We start from the raw sequence: 21,939 nt of genomic DNA, 5'->3' as shown, positions 1-21,939 counted from the left end.
TCGGAGCAGAGGGACAGGGAAGAGAGGAGAGTAGAGATGTCTGTGTGGAAGGAGCCGGGGGGCTTACGGGAGCGGTAAACAAGGAGGATTTTCAAAGGGAGAGAGGAGTGGAAAAGGGTGAGGTGCTCGTAGGATGGGAAGCAGCCAGAGGAGTAGGGGGTGAGACCAAGGGAGGCTTTGGAAATGAAGGCCACCCCGCCGCCACGTTGGCAATATAAAGTACCAGCAAAATATTGGTATAACTACCAAGGTCCAGCCTAAGCAGACTTGACATCTGACCTGAACTCTTGAGTCCAGAAATGATAAGGTTTATGACCTCTACGGTGGGTTCAGTCAGAGAATTAAATATGCCCTAGAAAGGGAAAGCCCTCTGCCTCCATAACCCAATGATTGCTCACTGCCGTATCATGTGGTGAGAATGCAGATGAGGGATTATATCTGACTATAATCCATTCAACGGAAATAGAGCATGATTTGATTTACTGACCAAACACAAACACTATGAGGGAGTGTTTCCCCTTTACTTTCAAGGACCTCTCCAAATTCAAGAGAGTGGTTCATAAGGGGCAGTTCAAGAATTCTCTAACACAACATATTCTGTACAAATCATTCTCCCTTTCTGAGACTATGAAAGCAGCATCACACTTTGTATTACTGAAACGTTTAACCTGAATCCACAGATACATTTCACCTGGAAGGAATAGTTCATGATAGTTACTCTGTCACAGAACTGGCAAATGGTTTAATGATACCCGACTATCAACAGTTCATTAAAAATTGGCAGAATGAACTATCAGAACAGGGTTCAACTGTTTGGTCTGTCATCACAAAGTGTTTCTGAGTGTTAGCAGCCTCTAATTCAAAGGGACTGCAAAATATCTGAATTAAAGTGTTGAGACATAATTATGATTCTCCATTTTATTCAATTTCCAATCTTAGGCTCTGCTTCTGTGGGGAGAACTCGAACAGAGGCATCAGTTGCAGAATCTTCCAAAATTAACAATAATAGTTCATTGTCTTCACAAGGACTATGTGAAGAAATTAAACTATTATTATTATTAATTATGTCCCACAGAAAAAAGAATATTTGTAAAAGAAATCAAAAGGGTTTTGGTAGTGGGGAATATAGGCTCTCTCTCCCAGTTTACATTTTTATAGTTTTGTATCACATCAATGCCTCAAAATTCTTTACAGTTCTTATAAATTTCTTTGGCAGACTTTGGCACTCCTTGATCAGTTCAAGTCAAAGCTAACGAAGGCCATAGAAACTCCTGCTGAAGAAATAATTGAACCCGAAGGAGAAGATGATCAAGGCTGGTAAGTACTAGTTCCAGCAAAACCGCCTATTTAGCAGTATTGAATTATTTTTAAGACTTAATGTTTAATTGGAGAACCCGCCAAAATATAAGTTAATCATTTGACCCAATATTTTGAGAAAAATACATTTTCTGTAGTGTTTTATAAATGTAAACAATTTTTGTGCCAAACATATTGCAGTTTGTATTAACAAAATAATTAAAATTGCACATGTTCTGTATTGGCAGTTGTGCTCAATGAATTACCATTAATTTACTTTGGGGTCTAAAATATGGCATTCACAAATCAGACGTCATTGCACTGGTTGTAACTTGTGGTTTGTGACTGAAATTGTGGTATTTGGTAATAAATTTGCAAAATAAATGTATCAGCTGAGAAAAAGTGCAAATGCCAAAGGCTGGCCGCAATCGCAACCAGACGTCAGGATTGTGGCCAGTGAATTGCTTTTGGACTGTTTCTTGGCCGAGAAAAGGCCTGAAAAGTCTGACAAAATGTTGGAAAGGAAAGACCAGTCAAAAAACAGCCATTTTTTTTTCAGGATCACAATTCATTAAGAAATCTTGCAATTTCATTCTTAAACCAGAAATATTAATTTGTCCAGCAGTTTTGAACACTGCTTTTTTAAGCCCAGTATGTCTCAAGATACACAAGAAGATTATGCCTCTGGTTATCCTTAGCCATCTATAAGAGCAAAAGGATAACACTGGCATTATCATTTGTTACAACTTACAACTGCATCAAAATGAAAAGATCCTGCTGGAATAAATAAAACTACAAAATATATGTGATGCTGTTTCATTTCCTCTTGTTCAATATGCATTCTGGAACTCTCCCCCAGAAGGCTGTGGATGTTGGATCCATTCAAATTTTCAAGACAGAAGTGGATAGATTTTTGTTAGGTCAGGGTATCAAGGGATATGGGGCAAGGGCAGGTAATTGGAGTTGAGGTACAGATCAGACATGATCTTATAGAATGGCGGAACAGGCTTGAGGGGCTGTTCCTATGTTCCTAATGTGTTCAATGTAATTTCCCGCATTTTCCTTTTTATTCTTGTTTTTCAGCATAATTTTTTTCGTGGAAGTTTCAACTTTCTTTTCTTTTATATTATACGTGCTGTGGAATCATTTTATTATTTTTGAAAAACACTACCATCTTAATTGTAGAAAGTTTGGTTTCTGTATTGGGTTAGTTTGGCGATTTTTAAAAAAAAATTCTGTCAAGTTTTCAACCCATATTACGATTTATCCTCGTTATTTATAAGTTTTTAAAAAAGTATTGAAATAGTAATTAAAATTCTGAACTTGGTTTCCTTGATGATTAGGAAGTAAAGTTGTCATTATTATTATTATTAAAGGAAAGGTTCAGCATTAAGCCTTATATAGAAGATTGCAGGCCTGTGCTGAATTATCTGATTTTAGCTAGGCCAGACATTGGGTGCTACAATTGGACTCTGGATTAGGGAAGGGAAAATTACATTCTCAAGCTACTCCAGTATTGTTTTGTTGCTGTAATATTAATCTTAATCTACTTTACAAAAAGTAATTTTAGCTAAATATAAATTAATGAAATAAATTCCTTTGTCTCACAGGCAAGTTTTAAGTTTTTCCAATGCACACCTTACTGGTCGGTCTCCCCAGTTCCACTATAAACAAAGGCCAAATGATGCAAATGTGTCCTCGTCAATACCAAGCTCTGTGCTCCTGTCATCTCAGTTCTTGCCAGGCTCCAATGGCTTCCTTTTGCAGAATAGATCGATTTCATGATCTTCACTCTCACTTCCAAATCACTTCACGCCTTGTCACCCACCTCCTTACATCTCCGATCTGCTGACAATGTACTCCACTTCCCACTGGCTTCGCTTAGCCAGTTTGGGTCTTCTGCGTGGGCTCATCCTCTCCACTCCACCATTGGTGGCCTTGCTTTCAGTCACTAGGCTCTGAATCGGAACTCCCTGCCTCGATACCTCAGTCTTTCTTCTTCAACAATGCCTTCGGTCACACACACACAAGCCTGTTAAGAGCTCCAAGACAGTACTTGTATGAAGGGCCCTAAATAAATTAAGTTGTTGTAATAATAACTTGCATTTATATACCACCTTTCATGTAAAAATAAATGCCCTGTAGCCAACAAAAACCTAAAAGATGGCTGATTGACTGACACGGCCACATCATATTCTTCTGGAAGTGATTCATTGTTTTCCAAATCTCCTTTCCACTGGAAGGTATTTTGTCTGATCTCAGGTCAGAGACAGTAGCTATCAATTGACGGCTTGGTCCAGATATTTTGGTCCAGTGTCTTGGAAAGCACCTTAATCCATTAACCTGCTTTGTTCTGGAGTACCTCCAAAATTTGGCGTTTGTTTGTTTGAAAATTCAATCTGTGTTATTCGAGGAATCATTCTTTCATTTACCATTTTCTGAAAAGTGTCTGGAAACCCAACTTCTTATTCATATTATTCGTTGTCTTAATGTTGGAGACTTTAGGGGTTGTTCTGCTTCGTTTGTACAATATGTTGAATCTTTCAATATGGCTTATATTGGGATGTCTGGCCTTTTGCATAGGTCATATTAAGTTCTTACACATCAGCATGTGTGGCAGCTGGCTGTAGGGCAGGTGCTAAACACATTTAAAAGCGGTGAATGGTGGGTTACATTCATCATTGTTACTACCTGATAGGATGCCCTCCTGTGAAGTCATGGGTCATTCTACAATGATTAGTATCTGGGAAAACTTGAATGAGTCTCAATAAGAACTATATTTTTAAACAGGGTTTTATAAATTTAAAAATACACAGAAAACCATCGAAACATTCCTACACAGAATAGGAACGGCTATGATTTGAGAATAGAATTTTATAATGTCCACAGCTAATCGCTACCAATTGTGTCCAAAAATGATAATAATCCTTGCATTTGATATAGCCCCTTATCATGTTTTCATGACATCTCAAAAGCGCGTCACAGAATATAGTGTGAAGTGAATTGACTGTATATTTTGTGGGCGAAATGATGCTCAAAAGGCAGGCATCATGTGTATAATATATACACACACAATATTTTATATCTACCGGATAGATTTTTATATATATATAACCATAATTACTTCAATGAAAGATATTATTAGTATTCTGTGATGGAGCCAAGAAGAGGAGATCTTAAGATGTTCAACATACCCAGTGGGAAAGTGACCTCAAGCAGGTGAGGAGGCTAGTCAGCTGAAGCTTTGACTATCCAAGGAACCAAATGTCACCCTTATATGGATTAATGCAGTCAACCTGGGACTTCTCTTCCAGCCATTCCTAGTGCAGGAGGAAGTAGAAACTATTTTTAAAAGCCTATACATTGGGTTTCTTCTCACTGGCATCACTTTTAATTCTTTGGTAAAACACCTGCTTGTGATAATGCCAGTAGTGCTTCCTAACCACACATTCCAGCTCCTAATGGTAAGCAGTCTAATAAGGTTGAATTCAAGTACAAATTCTTTATTATTAGTCTGGATTGATCTTTGATCTTCGTTGTATTTCAGCAGTTAATGCTCTGATTTGTTTTATTTATTTTTGTTGCTAGTAAATTGCAGTTCTAAAAATTATGGTATATTAAACATAAGTATCTGATTGTTTTTGTGTCTGGGTTGTTGTTTATACATGTGACTAAGTTTAAATAAACTTAGTCAGTTTGGTAAATTTTATGCTATCGTGATGTGGTTTTTCTAACGGAACAGTTTAAGGCATTTTGTTCTTTGTTTATACTGCTGGAAGTGATGTTGCATTACTTTGGAGCGAGAAACCTGATTTATATTTCCCGCTTCTAATCGCTATTGCAAATTGCTTAGATCAGGGTGGTCCAACGGGCGGCCCATGGACCTCATCCAGCCCAGGGATGATTGCATCCAGCCTGCGAACCAATTTTGCACCCAGTACCCATAGCTCCATTTCCCGTGACCCATTGTCTGTTATCAATGCCCCCAGCCCTCAGTCTATGTACCTCCGTGCCCCATTTCTCGTGCTCCCTAATCCATGCCCGGCTGTTCGCCCCTTGTGCCAGGCTACCAAGACACATGGCCAAGTCATATTGCCAACCCTGTACTCAGTGCCTTGCAATTCCATTGACTCCATATGCTGAGTTGATATCTTGTGTTTTGATTTTAATACATAAAAATTAATTTAATTCCAATGTGAAAGGCATGATATAAATACAATTTGTTGTTATTATTGATGCATCTATTATTTCAATTTGATATTATCGTTATTTTGTTCATTGTTAGGGCTATTAAATGGTGTGCATTTTAATTCACTTAATTATTGATTTCATTGTTTACTGGGGAATAGGCATTTAATGATTATTCTTACATATATGTACTCATAAAAGCTGTATTGATAAAATTGAATTATTGTTTTAAAATTGGTATGAACTTTTGCCTGAATTGCCTATTTAAAGTTTGCATTGTAACTAAAATATAGTGAAATTAAGTCATGGTTACACAATTTAAAATATAGGATTTCTATATTTCTATACGATTCTCATGGGTTATATTTCTGGAAGGGAAACACAGAAATATTGCTCCTACGGTCTGCTGGACGTTTCCCAAATCTGGCATTTGACCTTCAGCAGCCAAAAGTTTGGACCACCCTGTTTTCGATGGTGATTGCTTTTGTAAAAGAACTGGTCATGTGATTGGCCCTTTAAGACCATTAAAATTATTGCCTTAAATAGACAACTTTTTAAGAGATTTTTTCGGAGCAATTTAACTGTACTGCATCCATTTATATTGCAGTGCTATAAATTGATATTCTGCCAAAACCACTTTCTCAACTTGGGAGAGAGTTCCAGAGAGCGGGGTAAAAGTGGCTGAAAGCTTGCCTCCCTAACAAGGGAATGAGGGCCATTTGAAACATGCCTGTGTCAGCAGAGGGAATGGATGGGGTGGGAGGAGGATGGTGGGAGATCACAGACATAATAATAATAATAATAATAATAATCCTTGCATTTGATATAGCGCTTTTCACGTCGGGAGGACGTCCCAAAGCGCTTCACAGAACACACTGTAAAGTGAATTGACTGTATATTTGTGGGTGAACGCGGCAGCCAATTGCGCACAGCAATGTCCCACAAACAGTCGTAGATTGAAAATGACCAATTTATTATTGTTTTTGGTTTTGGAGGGATTATTATTAGGCTCTGTGTGGAGTAAGGAAACTTGCCCAAGGTTTCGCCCTCTGCCTGGAATTGAACTCAGGTCTCTCACTTGCAAAGCGAGTGCTCTAACCACTGAGCTGCAGTGTTAGGTCAGGGGCACGAGGGCATTTGAAAGTTAGAATGAGAATTTTGAGCTCAAGCCACTGGGGAATAGGGAACAAAGATTGTGTAAGAATATTTATTATCCTTCCCCCATTACATAATTTTTCTTGAAGGAGCAAATACACATTTGCAGATAGAATTAAATCAATATACAGTCAAACCTGTTTTCAGCAACCACTGAACTGAAGTGTCCCTTTATGAAAGGGTGGCCTCTGAGTAAGGGATCGTTGTTGTGTGTAGAATTTCTAAGTATATAGAAAAATACAGTGTATAAACAAACCCAGAAATCAAACAACCATTTGAATAAAGTAATAAATTGTTACTGTATGCTGAAGTCCATAATTATTTTCTGATGGGCATTATATCTCTTGTCCTCAAACTTGGAAGTGACAGCTGCATGAAGGTACTGGAACAAATATTTATCTTTTAAATTGCCTTTTAACTATTTAATGAGATTCATGTTGGAAAAGGGTAATTTTGTACATTTATGTTGATTCAAACATAGTCAATAAAATCGTAGCAAGTTTCTTGAGAGAGCAATGGCTGTTGCATCCAATAAGTTTCATGCAGAAGCGATTGTCCTGAGCACTTTCTAATCCTGATCACTATACTTGCCTGCCTATGGTTTCCAGTGAGCAGTGAGGCAGGAAGCTGTGGGTAAATGGGATGCTCCGTACAGCATTGGTAAATGCCCTTGGAGTCTACAGGCAGCTCTGCAATAATTGTGCATTGACCCTTAAATTCATTTAAAACTGGCTACTGAAAAGGTGTTTGTACACCGACAGGCCTAAAAAAGAGTGGCCTCTGGTTGCATTAGCCAGCTTGCTGTATAGAGGGTTTTACTTCATGGAAAATCGTTCAGGACTGTTAATGGTGGTTGTTGAAAGCAGGTGGTTGCTGAATAGAAGTAGTTGCTTTAAAGGGTTTGACTTATCAAAATTACTCATTTCTGTGATTTAAAAACATCTATTTATCATTGATATTTTGGTTATTTTATATACAGTTAGAATAAGTAATAAATAGCAGAGAGTAGCCTGATTGAGACCCACAGTCTAGACAAACAGCTGTGCATTCTGCCATACCTTTACATAGTGAATGATTTTGTCTGACCTTACTATCCAGATACATTCATTCCTGATTCGGTTACTATGTAGGTTTTAACACTAGGTTTAACTCTAAAGATTTGACTTTAATAAAAGGAAAAAGATAAGTTTTAGACATTTCAGTTACTTGAGTAGCACTATTCATGCTGCCTTTGCCTTGATTTTCAGTGAAAACCAGAAACAAAATAAATCTGCTAGACTGTATTTAAGTGGTGTCACTTACATTTTGGTGTTTGTGTTACTAATGAAAATGGCTTAGCTGTTGCCCCAATCCTTCATCTTTAACTTCAGCCATTGTTTTAAATTTTGACAAAGTAAAACTAACCTCAGAAATCTGAAGCACTGTTGGGCCACAAACAACTTTGGAGTCACTCTAGCGTTACAATTCTCTGTGTTAAGATAAATAAAACAACAAATTATATTTGTAAAGCACCTTTCACATCGGGAGGACATCCCAAGGCGCTGAACAAAAATATATCAGTCATTTTGAGCACTGCACTAATTAAGCAATATATTAAATACACTATTCAGACATTCTGAATACTGTTCAAATTTCCGTACAACTTCAGTTTTGAAATGCATGTTCCTTTTTTTATTTAATGTCACTCTGACATAAAATTTAGCAAAAACTAAGCCAGAAGAATGCAATGTACTTTTTCTGCACTCTTCTGATTAACCCATTCCTTGAAAAGGGACAATTTGTTTGTACCAAACAACAATCACTAATTAAAGATCGATAAATAAGATAAGTATGGAATAATGGTATTAAATGAGCAGAGAATTTGTTTAACATTGTATTTGTAATATAATTTCCCTTTAGCAGGAAATGGATTTAGTTTGCTCTGGCCTTTTAAACAATTATTTTATTATTTGGGAGTAATACATTCATAATTTGATGTATGTGGCATTTATACATTCATCTTGTATGTTTATAATAATAATAATAACCCTTGCATTTGATATAGCGCTTTTCACGTCGGGAGGACGTCCCAAAGCGCTTCACAGAACACATTGTAAAGTGAATTGACTGTATATTTGTGGGCGAACGCGGCAGCCAATTGCGCACAGCAATGTTCCACAAACAGTCGTAGATTGAAAATGACCAATTTATTATTGATTTTGGTTTTGGAGGGATTATTATTAGGCGTGTGGAGTAAGGAAACTTGCCCAAGGTTTGGCCCTGCCTGGAATTGAACTCAGGTTTCTCACTTGCAAAGCGAGTGCTCTAACCACTGAGCTACAGGACTCCATGGGTTTGTGTTCTGATGAAATACTGTGCTGATACATTATCCAGCATAAGGAGGCTAGTTTTTTTTCCATTTGAAGCTACGAAAAATGCAAGCCATCAAAGAGGCTTTGTGGACAATTAGGTGACCAAACAATGCATATTTGAAACCTAGAAATGCACAATTAGCATATGGAAAAAGTGACCTTACCAGCATTCCCCAGCGGGTAGCTCTCCCACCTCTTAGATTCATAGAAGATACAGCTCAGAAATGGGCCATTTGGCCCATCAGTCCAGCTGGTGTTTATGATCCACCCTTGTGCCAATCCTAGATCCTATCCCTAGTTCCATATTCCAGTCTTTCCCCATATCCTTCAATTATATTCTCCCTAAGCCATGTGTCCATTTTTGATTGTGCATATGGTTGCCAGCCAAACAACTGACCTTGGTAGAAAATTAAGGGTGTAAGTTCAAGTCCCATGTCACTTGGAGATCATAATCTAGAATGACACCCCAATGCAATGCTGGGGTGGTGCTGAATTGTCAGAGGTGCTATCCTATAAATAAAGCAATAAACTGAGGACATGTCTACCCATTCAGGTGAACATTAAAGATCCTATGGCACTAATCGAAAAGAGAAGGCAATTTCTCCCAACATCAACAACCTCCCTGATAAATTGATCATTCACTTCATGGCTGTTTGTGGAACATTGCTGTGTGCAAAATTGGCAGCCACATTTATTTGCAAATACAGCATCACCTCACGTTACAGTAAAACTTGTGAAGTGCTTTGAAACATTTTGATGATGTGATAAAGCACTATATCAAATGTAAGGTTTTTTTTAGGTTATTGTTTCAGGTATGAGCTTTCATGAAAATTGATACTCTTGTGAAACATTCATTTTCTAGTTCCTACATTCTCTTATTCTGTTTTTGATTTTTTTATGTTTTTCTTTCACATTGCTTTAATTAAATCATTATTACAACCATCAGATATGCGGAAAAATACAGTAAATTCCTGATAACTCAACCCTGGCTTAACTTGTCACTACAACTAAATCATCACACCATCAATATTCCATTACGTATTTATAGATACGCCCAACTCGTCACTCGGTTATCTCATCACTGAGACCTTTTCCATTGGAGTGGAGTTATCAGAAGTTTACTGTATTTACTCAGCCACATTATTCTTGTAGGATTCTGTGATGGCAATCATAAGGATATTTATGTAATTCACTAAATTAAAGTTAACATAATAAGCACGTTGGAAAAATAAAGGTGGAAAGCAAATACAACAGAAGTAACATTTCTATAATTTGTTATATATAATATTTAAAATGGTGTACCATAGTTTGATCCATCCATGGTTGTACACTCCACCTTGCTAAGCCAGTCCGGAATCTTGGCGTTTTGTTTGACCCTCAACTATCCTTTTTACTCCACATCTGCGCTATGACCCGCTCTGCTTTCCCCCATCTCCACAACATTGCCCGGCTCCGACACTGTCTCACACCACAGGCCACCGAAACCCTCATACATTACATTTCATTACATCAAGGCTTGACTATGTAAAACCATTGCTTGTCGGCCTCCCCAGCTCCTCCCTTCATAGGCTGCAGATCATCCAGAACTCTGCAGCCCGTGTCCTCTCCCACATCAGGCTCCGTGACCCTATCACCTCCATCCCTGCCCGACTCCACTAGCTTCCCATCACACAGAGTTCAAGATCCTGGTCCTCAGCTTCACAGCCATCCATGGCCTTGCTCCCCCCCTACTTCTGCGACATCTTAACCCCCTACCAACCTGTTCGCTCCCTCCGCTCAGCGGGCTCCAGTCTGTTTCACACCCCCCGCTTCGCTCACCCCACTATTGGCGGGCGGGCCTTCCGCCACTCTGCCCCCACCCTCTGGAACTCCATCCCGCAGTCCCTCTTATCCCCTTCCTTGTCTCCTTCAAGACCCATCTCAAGACCTTCCTCTTCGACCGTGCTTTCAATCTCCCTGCTTCCCCCCCCTGCCCTCCACCCTCCCAAACCGTGACCCCAGCTGAACTCTCAGAGCCTTGGGACGTCCTCCCGACGTGAAAGCCACTTTACAAATGTAATTTATGTTGTTGCTGTTGTTGTTGATATCTGAGTAACATATCTAATATTGCAGTTTGTTTCTGCAACAATAACTTGCATTTACATTGCACCCTTCACATGAGTTATAATAATTCTTGTATTTGATATAGTGCCTTTTCATTTTTCTGAAGTCTCAAAGCGCTTCACAGCACTACTGTAAATTGGTGTGACTGTGTATTTTAAGATTGGACACTGAGCAAGGGAGAAGAGGGGAAAGGTCAGTGATTATAGACACAGTTGAAGAGGTAGGTTTTAAAACAGGAATTAAAGACAGATGGAGGGAATGAGACAGAGGTATAGAGGGAGGTTGTTCCAGAGATTAGGGCATACTAACTGAATATTTGTCCACTGATGGTGACACAGAGGAGTGGTCGACCCTCAGTATGTGTAGTGAACGAGGGGGCAAAGCAAAGGTGAGTAGAAGCTCAGAGCGATAGGGAGATGGTAGAGCATAAAATACAATCCACAATATAATACTACAATTATATAGTGATTTCCACATCAGAAGGATATCCCAAGGCACTTGGGATTCATAGGTGAGGATGAGGACCTTGAAGTCGATCCATTGAAAGACAGAGAGCCAATGGGACTTAATTTGAACTGGGGAGCTGGGCGTGCAGAATTGAGTGTGGGTGAGGAGTTTGGGATTAGCTGGATTTTATGGATGGTGAAACTGGGAGTAATGAATTGGAGAAGAAGAAAAGCACTCAGAAACACCATGTGAACTGAAAGCAAAGAAAAATGGCACATCTACTGAGCATAAAATTTTACTTTGCAGCTGCTAATAGCATAGCTTGTTGAGCATAGAATGAGAAAAGTTATTTGGACCATGAAGCCCCCTCCTTCAAGAGCCTGAATTAAACCACCCTATCATTCCACCTTCTGTTATCTCATTGATAAGGCTCTGCATAGTAAACTCAAAGGGAAAGAAAGCGTTTGAGATAGAAGAGACTCGGCGTGCACTACGTAAAAATTCTTGTTCTTCTCTAGTTCGTGGATCATTCTGTGGAGTTCTGTAGATTAGTGGTTAGAGCACTCGCCTTGCAACCGAAAGGACCTGGGTTTGATTCTCAGGCAGGGTGAAATAATGGGCAAGTTTCCTTACTCCACACGCCTCTATTTACCTAGCAGTAAATAGGAACCTGGTTGTTAGTCGATTGGCAGATTGCTTTTGTGGGCCTAATAATCCCTTCAAAAAAACATAAATAATTTGGTCACTCAATCTACGACTGTTTGTGGGACACTGCTGCGTGCAATTGGCTGCCATATTTTCCTGCAAAACATAGTCAATTCACTTTACAGTATATTCTGTGAAGTGCTTTGAGATGTCTTAAAGACGTGATAAGGCGTTCTCTCAAATGCAAGGATTATCATTATTTGACAAACCCCAAATTCAATCAATTAAAACCTCAGAATCTTTCATGTCCAATATTCTAATCTGGCTCATTTCAACAGAGGATGTTTCGTATTTATATATTATTCATCTTGAGGATATCTGCTATAAATAAAACTCAGTTGTTTGAATATCACGATCGCGAGTTGTCAAGCAATTATTATGATGGCATCAAATTTACCTCTTTCACTGAACGTTTATGCCTTTAAATTGGAAGATTTCCTGGTATCAAGAGTATATTTGCCAGTGAAATAGAAAAACAATACCTGACCATCTGTTCTGTATAAAGCCCAATTGTTTGCTCACTGCAAAAGGAACTATGCATATTTGACTGGCCGTGGCTCCATTTTACGAAAGAATCAACCAACATTTATCTCCAAAAGATGTTGGAAACATTTTTTTTTATAGTCCATCTGGCACATAATTGGCTATTGCAAACTATGGTTGATGAGTCACTTGGTGGTGTTTAGAGTGCTCGTCTCAGAAGTGAGAGGACCCAGGGAGGTCAAAACCTTAGGCAAGTTTCCTTACTCCACACGCCTCTGTTTATCTAGTAGTTAGTAGGAAGCCAGTTGTTAGTCGATTGGCTGATTACTTTTCTGGGGGTTATAATCCCCCACCCCCCCAAAAAAAAATTGAGTCACTCAATCCACAACTGTTTGTGGGCCACTGCTGTGCGCAATTGGCTTCCGCTTTCACCCACAAAATTTACAATGTATTCTGTGAAGTGCTTTGCGACATCTTAGCAACGTGATAAGGCACTATATAATTTGCAAGTATTATTATGTTGGTGGTCACAGGCTGGGATGTGCTGTTGAAGCAAAATTGGGAGGGAGCACGGGGATCTTGACATGAATGGCTGGGTGTCTATCTAGCAAGCTGCTTTCTTCTGGTTGATGTCGAGCTTCTCAAGTGTTTAGCTGAACCCATTCCAGGAGTATTAATAATAATAATCCTTGCATTTGATATAGCTCTTTCACGTCTTCTCAACGTCTCAAAGCGCTTCACAGAATCTACTGTAAAGTGAATTGACTGTATATTTTTGGGCGAATCAAGGCAACCAATTGCGCACAGCAGTGTCCCACAAACAGTCATGGATTGAAGTGACCAATTTTATTTTTTCTGAGGGTTTATTATCAGGTGTGTGGAGTAAGGAAACTTGCCCAAGGTTTCGCCCCGCCAGGAATCCAATCCAGGTCTCTCGTTTGCAAAGCAAGTGCTCACACTGAGCTATAGGACACCACAGTAGTAAGTATTCCATCACACTCCTGATCTTAGCCTTGAAGGTGGTGAAGAAGCTTTGAGGAAATAGGAGATGTGTGTACTCTGTTAATTAAAAATCCAATGAAAAACTGCCAATTCAGTCTCCAATTACAACAGCCACAGACTTAGACCGGAACTGTGACTTCTCTGTGAGAAAGTACTCAATCCTATAGCATTAATAATTTCCGCAGATGCCCAAGCTGAGCAAGACTGTCAGATAGAATTCATCCTACCCAAGTACAGAGTTTTTAACAAGATGAGTCGCACTTCACATGGTACCTCTGCCCTGCTCTTGTGGCCATGATGTTGATGTGGCTGGCCTGTTTCAGCTGAGGTAAGCAGTAGAGACGAGGGAGGAGAGTGAAACGGGAAAAATGCAAGGGTATTGGGCAAGATTGAGGAAGTAGAGAAAGAAAATAAGAGGTTTTTGTTATTAATAATAATAATAATCCTTGCATTTGATATAGCGCTTTTCACGTCTTGTAGACGTCTCAAAGCGCTTCACAGAATGTACTGTAAAGTGAATTGACTGTATATTTGTGGGCGAAACGCGGCAGCCAATTGCGCACAGCAGTGTCCCACAAACAGTTGTGGATTGTAAATGACCAATTTATGATTGTTTTTATTTTTGGAGGGATATACGCTGAGAGAAAAAATATTTCAGATATACAAAGCACACGACTACATAGAATTTCTGTGATTTATGCGAATTGTGGCATGATGATCTGGTGACAAAAGATTGTTCATGATTCCTCCACAGTATATAATATACAATAATAATAATGCTTGCATTTGACATAGTGCCTTATCACGTCGAGACATCTCAACGCACTTCAGAGAATATACTGTAAAGTGTAATGACTGTGTTTTGTGGGCACTATTTGAAAAAGAGAAAGCGGTTTCTCTCTGACGTATTCAACAGTCTTCCAGATAAAATTGGTCATTCACTTCATGGCTGTTTTGGGGACATTGCTGTGTGCAAATAACTGCGTCATTTGTTACAGTCAGTACACTTTACAGTAAATCCTGTCCAGCAATTCGAGATGTTTAATATCTCGACATTCTCAGTTTTCTTGCTACGTGGAATTAATAGTAATAAATTATTCCAGGTATATTTTTGCATTGTGCAGTATAAATTGGAGTTGAACCAGTCTGAATCACATTAAGCCTGACGCTTTGCAGAGGAGATGGTTTCAGTAGCAGTGTGATTTGCACCCACTGTAATATAAACGCAGGAAATACAAATCAGACTGGGTTTGCTACCTCGTAGTCCATTGGAAACTCTTATGTGGTCTCGTGGACAGTACAAGAGCTTTCAACATAGATTTTATTGTTATCAATAAACAATGGCTCTTCAATAGCATTTAGAGAAGCTACTACCCAGCGTTCTGCACTTATGCAAAGTATGTTTTTAGGCCAACTAAGTTGCTATCGAGCGACCAACTTGTGGCTATCCTCCTTGGGGGGAGGTAAGCCGGGTCTCCTTGGGGCTGAACTGACTCCAAGGTGGCATGTCTGACAAACGAATGTTGGAATCGAGCCAGCCCTCTGTGATGGTCTTGCTAGCGGGTGCGCAGTATTCCAGGGCACTGCTGATGGCAGCACAGCCAGCCTGGATCATCGGCAGGACCTGGAAGGGCAGAGCAGTCACTGGGGACAGAGAGTCATCCCACTGTTAATCCTGCAAGCCAAAGCCCTAACGTGGTCCTAGCTAGACAAGCAGCGGAAAAGCTTGCCAGACAGCAATATCAATGGCAAACTATATGGTCTTAGCTGGTTAGACTCCAGAAATACCCCAACGCACACTCTGGGGTCCCCAAGCCTTGGCTCTTGCCAACCTGCACTTAATACCTACCGGAATTAGGTAAACAGGATGTGTCCGTCCTGAGAGAGTGTATTTAAAATGTATTTGTAAAGTGTCGACCCAGTTTCTTGTAGGATTGGATCTGCAACATAAAACTGCCCCTAAGTCGATACTAATTGTGTGCTGCAGTAAACTGTGCTCATCAGTTCTTAAAAGGAACTGTAGAAAACCAGCTTCAAAGTTAGGTAAAAATTCAAGAATTTTCCAAAATTCTGCAGAATATTACATTTTAAGCAATAGTCTGAAAGCTAAAACCTTGAGGATTTGGGCCATAGGTGGCTGACTGACTGATGACACAGCTGCTTTTGTTACTCTGTTTCGCTAGTATATTACCGTGATTTATTTAACAGGGTTTATGGTAAGGTGTAGTGACTGTGTATTTTGTAGGCGAACATTATGTTTTTCTACTGAATATATTAGTCTTTCTAAATGCTATTGAAGAGCCAGTCATGCAACAGTTTCTTAAATAACAACATAACATTTACATGCAAAGTAACTTTACTTAAAGGATTTAAGCTAAACATTCACATTACTGCTTATGAAGAGACATAGACAACATTGGGAAGGCAATGGAGCACATAATGAAACACAGGAGGGGATGGTTGAACGGAAGCAGTGAAGAAAGCACTGGTGGGAGGTTTAGAACAAGAAGCATTCAATGACTCTTGAGGCCCGCTAACAGAACATAGGTTATAGCAGGTCAGACACTGGAAGTCAAGTCTGGGCCACGAGTGTAAACTATTCCATCTGTGTCTGTCTAAATCTTCTCTCAAAGGAACTGATTTTTTTTCTTCAAAAGCAAAGAAAACAAACTGTGTGGTTTGAGGCAGCGTGTCATAGTATTGCAAAATTAACCATCACCCAATTCCGATAAGCATGTGTAACACAGTAGGATTTCTTAAGGAGCTATAATTCTAGGAGATGAAACTTGGAAGCTGTAGGCAGTGTGACTGCTAGACAAATTAACAGGCCTGCCTACTGCCACAGCAGGAGCCTAGAGCCATCGAGAATGCAGTCATGACATTTAAAGTGTAGCCTGTACATGCAAATATTTGGCACTATACAACATTTATACTTGTTGAAAGTGACAAATAAATACTATGAATAATTGCAAACATTTTAAAATAATCGGTCGTGGGTTCTTTTGTAAAGCAAAATGACATTGGTATGGCACAGGGAAATGATTACTAATACAGTAATATGGCAAACATACCTTTTAAACTCAGAACAGCAGGAATGTGCTTAAAACATAGTTGGAGAATGTTAATTTGAAAAGGCCATTGTCAGCTGAATCAATGCCAAAACAATTTAGAAACCAGAAGACTAGAAAAATTGTATGTAACAATGATCTTTGTGTACTTTTATAGAGTATGGAATATTTCAGGTCTTTGCAAAATTCAACATGCTCTGTGAATTATGGCAGCTTAGTGGTCAGTACTTAAAAGACTTCTTCTATTTTGAAAATTTCTTTGCAGTCCTTCAAGGTTTGAGGTTTTTTAAATTATTTTGGTACAATTTTTGTTTCTCATTTTTCGTTGTGTGTACATTGGCTGATATTCTCAAAAATTCACCAAACTCTTTCCAGCTGAGTTGCAAGAATCATTTTCAATGGATACTTAACAATTTGAGGAACCAAGGAGCTTTATAGCACAGAAGAAGGCCATTTGCCCTATTGTGTCTGTGCTGGCTCTTTAAAACACCAATCCATTCAGTCCCATTTGCTCAGCTTCTCCCTATATCCCTGTAAATTATTCATTTTTAGATATCTATCTAGTTTCCTCTTAAAAGCTAATATGGTTTCTGCCTTGACCACCACTCCTGGCAGACCATTCCACAACTTAACAACTCTCTGTGTAAATAAACTCTCTCTCCCCCTTTACTTCTTTGGTAATTATCTTAAATTGATTCCCTGGATGTCAGAAGGTTGAGGAGCAATCTACTAATCAAGGTATTCAAATGATAGGGTAGATACAGAGAAACTATTTCCTCTGGTGGGGAAATCCAGAACCAGGGGGCATAATCTTAAAATTAAGGCCAGTTGGGAGTGGAACCAGGAACCATTTTTCCTACACTAATGGTTGTGGAAATCTGGAACTCTTGCCCCAAAAGGCAATGGATAATGGGTTTAACCTTTATAGATTTATATATGTTATTCCCTAGATCTCTCTGGTCTTCTATTCCTTTTAGTTAAATTTATAACTTGAACTCACACAAATAGACAAAGCATTTGATGCTATTGATTTCATGGGTGAATTTGTTATTCAGCATTCATCATTACTACAGGAACAATTGCCGTCTGAGTAAATCAGCATAAAGTGGATGCAACTAAAGTTCAATGGAATGGGTTGACCCTCCATGGAACTGGAAATTGACATCATTCAGATGAGGTGTTGAACCATAGAAGAGGCAGATGTTAAAGGCCCAGTGGGCATTATTCAAAAAGAGAAAGGAGTTTCTTCTGGTATCCCACTTTCAATCCTCCAGATAAATTGGTCATTCACCACTGTTTATCAGATTTTGCTGTGCTTCAAACAGCTCTTATGCTTGCCTATAAAGAAAGTGATGACTCAAAACAGTAATTATTGTAAAGCTCTTTAAGTTATTAATACTCTGTTATTATTAAACACTTGCTCCTACTCTTGCAAATTGCTTCTATTCTTTCACGCAGCATATAAATATAATCAGTGTAGACTGTTGTATTTAATTCGATCTTGCAGTTCATTCTCCAAAAAGCAGCTTATCAAAGGAATGAGCCTAGCCTGGTATCATCTCTCCCGCTAGGATATTAGCACCTAAGATGACAAGTTCTCCCAATAAAAATATTACTGCTTGTTTGACTTTAGTCCAGTAGAGCCAATGTGACTGCTACAATTTCGTGACTCAATTTTGTATGTTAATGTAGCCTGCTTGTCATGCATGTTAACAAGTCTCAAAAACTGGTGTGTGAACTTCGGCTCTGATGAGATCTTGGGTTTGTAACTCGACCCTGTTCTACCGGCAAAACTTTGTGTCACAGGTTTTCTGGAGTCCACAGCAGTTACTACTATTACTAATAATAATCCTTGCATTTAATACAACACCTTATCACATCTTTGAGATATCTCAAAGTACTTCCCAGAATACACTGTAAAGTGAATTGACTTTTTTGTGAGTGAAACGTAGCAGCCAATTGCTCACAGCGGTGTCCCACAAACAGTCGTGGATTCAGTAACCAAATTATTTGTTTTAAAATAATTTTGAGGGATTGTTATTACGAGGTATGCATTGGAAACTCCAGTGGTCTTCAGATGAAATTAACAAGTGCTGTTGATAGGAACACTTAGCATGAATTAGGACATGATCCCACAACTGTTGGTATCTCTTGCAAGCACTATAAATGGTATTATCATGCTGGTTATAACTAGCAAAGAATTGGCTGTAGCCTAAATTTTATTTCATTAATGACTACGGAAAAGGTAGTTATGAGAACCAAATTGCAAGTTGTATATTCTTTTGCACCAAATATAAGATATTGCTTTGAAATTAAAATATTTGGTATATTTTCAGGTTATGGCTTAAGGATTTGTGGAGTCCTGTAGCTCAGTGGTTAGAGCACTCGCTTTGCAAGCAAGAGACCTGAGTTCAATTCCAGGCAGGTCAGGGCGAAACCTTGGGCAAGTTTCCTTACTCCACACGCCTAATAATAATCCCTCCAAAACCAAAAACAATAATAAATTGGTCATTTTCAATCTACGACTGTTTGTGGGACATTGCTGTGCGCAATTGGCTGCCGCGTTCGCCCACAAATATACAGTCAATTCACTTTACAGTGTGCTCTGTGAAGCGCTTTGGGATGTCCTCCTGACATGAAAAGCGCTATATCAAATGCAAGGATTATTATTATTATTATTTCAACAAAGTATTGGAAATTTATCCATCGTACATCTTCCATTCGCTACTGGTACAGCATTTATTGGTGCATCTTGTTGAGGAAGAAATATCACGAGAGTGATCTCCTTTGGGGCAGTTGTGAAATCTTCCTGGCCAGGTTGCCTGGCCAACAATCCCCCAAATAAATAGCTATTTGTGGGACATTGCTGTGTGCAAATTGGCTGATGTGTTCACCCACAAAACCACAGGCACTCCAGATTACAGTATATCATGTGAAGTGCTTTGGGACATCCTCCTGACATGAAGGGTGCTATACCAAATGTAAGGATAAATATTAGGATTATTATTAAGCCATACGCCTTCAAAATGAAAATGTCAGCATGTAGTATCTATGTAGGCACAGGAACTCAGCATTAGAATTTTATGTTACAGTACTGAACAAGATCCATGCATTTTTAAAAAATATCGACAATGCTCTACTTTCTACTATATTGATTAGATGTGAATAGTAAATCATTCATGATTCATATAATCGTCAGTGTTTTCTTGTTTTCCTCTATTCTAGGATGTCCCATGTCCTTCAGTTTGACGACCAAACAAGAAAGGTGAAAGATGCAACCATACAAGATGAAGATACCTTTGAGATATATGATCCCCGCAATCCAGTCAATAAAAGACGGAGAGAGGAAAGTAAAAAGATAATGAAAGAGAAAAAAGAGAGGAGATGAACTGTTTTCTTATCTGTGAATAGCAGTTGCATGTAAATGTTAATTTTTGTTCTGCACCAACTTCTGATAGTGTTTAGCCAGAATAATTTGATCTATTACTGTCACAAACTTGCAAGAGAACTTTTACTGAAATAATGTTTTCTAATTTTCTTTAAATGCCTAGAAAATAAATCTTAGTGAATCTGTTTTGCAGTATGTTTCCCTGTTATGCAAAATAGCCATTTTTCCTCCTCATGAGAAACATTGAATATACTTACATCAGCTGAATACGAGCACAATTGATAAGGTATTAATTCCCCCATCACAGAGTCTACTGGAGGACTGTGTATCACTGTCACCACTGTTTGGATGAATCTTGACATAATAGGTTGTTTGCTGTCTGTCAGTAAGAGGAAAATATGTTATTCAAAGAAATCAATGTATTTTTTTATTGTCAATTGATTAGTAATGCTTTCAGAGCTGTTAAACCTAATAGGACCAATATCGAAATCACATTTACAAACTCAAAACAAAATCAGTGTAGATCATCTCATTCAAATTGTTTCCAGTAGTGTGAGAAATTCACTGTGATATAATAATTTAAGTGAACACCAATAAGAAAATAACTGAAATCTATTCCTGAAATTAATTATATTATGTGTGATATCCTTATCGATGTACCAAAAGGATTTGATACATTCAGAAATATGAATATATAATTTATCATATAATATTTCCCCTTTTCTCCTCTATACAGCTATAAGAGTCCTGTAGCTCAGTGGTTAGAGCACTCGTCTCGCGAGCGAGAGACTTGGGTTCGATTCCCGGCAGTGCGAAACCTTGGGCAAGTTTCCTTACTCCACACACCTGATAATAATCCCTCAAGAAAAAAAAACAATAATAAATTTAGTCACTCAATCCACGACTGTCTGTGGGACACTGCTATGCACAATTGGCTGCCGCGTTTCGCCCACAAATATACAGTCAATTCACTTTACAGTATATTCTTTGAAGCACTAGTAAACTTAAAAAGCACTATATCAAATGCAAGGATTATTATTATTATAAATATTAACAACAATTGTGAATGCTGACAGAATATACATAGCTCAAAGCTCAATTAAATGCCTCCTTTGATCTTGTTTGTAGGGTTAGTGGTGTATATTTTTTGACTGCCCTGTGTTGCTGGGCATTTTGAGGTTGCACAATTGTAGAATCTCAGAATTTTAGGGTTTTCATTGAAAGTCTTCCTTATTGGTTATGATATATAAAACAAGACAATAGTGTAAGAGTGACAATAGTGTAAGAATGTAATTCGTGTGGTATCCAACATGCAATGTTCACAACTAGTTCCCCACCCCGTCTCTATGGTCATTCATTGATCCATTAGAAAGAACATCAAAATATTTTCAGACACAGAAGCATGCAGGCATTGATATGCAATACCTTGAAAGCATGTTTCTGATCATTGCCATATTGTATGTATGAGCTGATAGTTGCAGTACTAGAATCGGTTAAGTTTCAATATAAAAAAAAGGCTGGAAGAACAAGAAGAGAAACATACACGACACGTTAAATTATATTAGCTGTCATTTAAAAGAAAACTGACAAAAACTTGCAGATCATCCAGAACTCTGCAGCCCTTGTCTTCTCCCGCACTAGGCTCCGTGAACCTATCACCCCCATTCTCACCCAACTCCACTGGCTTCCCATCACACAGAGGATACAGTTCAAGATCCTGGTCCTCACCTTCAAAGCCCTCCATGGTCTTGCT

General features: G+C 38.7%; 1 protein-coding gene across 2 annotated transcripts in view; it reads left to right on the top strand.

Moving 5' to 3' along the window:
- cwc27 (CWC27 spliceosome associated cyclophilin) overlaps positions 1-20,371 on the top strand; it is a 119,498-nt gene extending 99,127 nt beyond the window's left edge. For both annotated transcript variants that reach the window (XM_042331891.1, NM_001292337.1), the window contains 2 exon segments: positions 1,217-1,317; positions 20,024-20,371. In XM_042331891.1, the coding sequence (XP_042187825.1) occupies positions 1,217-1,317; positions 20,024-20,186 (264 nt within the window). In that variant the 3' untranslated portion in view covers positions 20,187-20,371.
- Positions 20,372-21,939: the final 1,568 nt, after the last annotated feature.

This window comes from Callorhinchus milii, unplaced genomic scaffold, assembly GCF_018977255.1.
Source record: "Callorhinchus milii isolate IMCB2004 unplaced genomic scaffold, IMCB_Cmil_1.0 Scaffold1, whole genome shotgun sequence".
Lineage (NCBI taxonomy): Eukaryota > Metazoa > Chordata > Chondrichthyes > Chimaeriformes > Callorhinchidae > Callorhinchus > Callorhinchus milii.
This window is presented reverse-complemented; position numbering and strand designations above follow the sequence as displayed.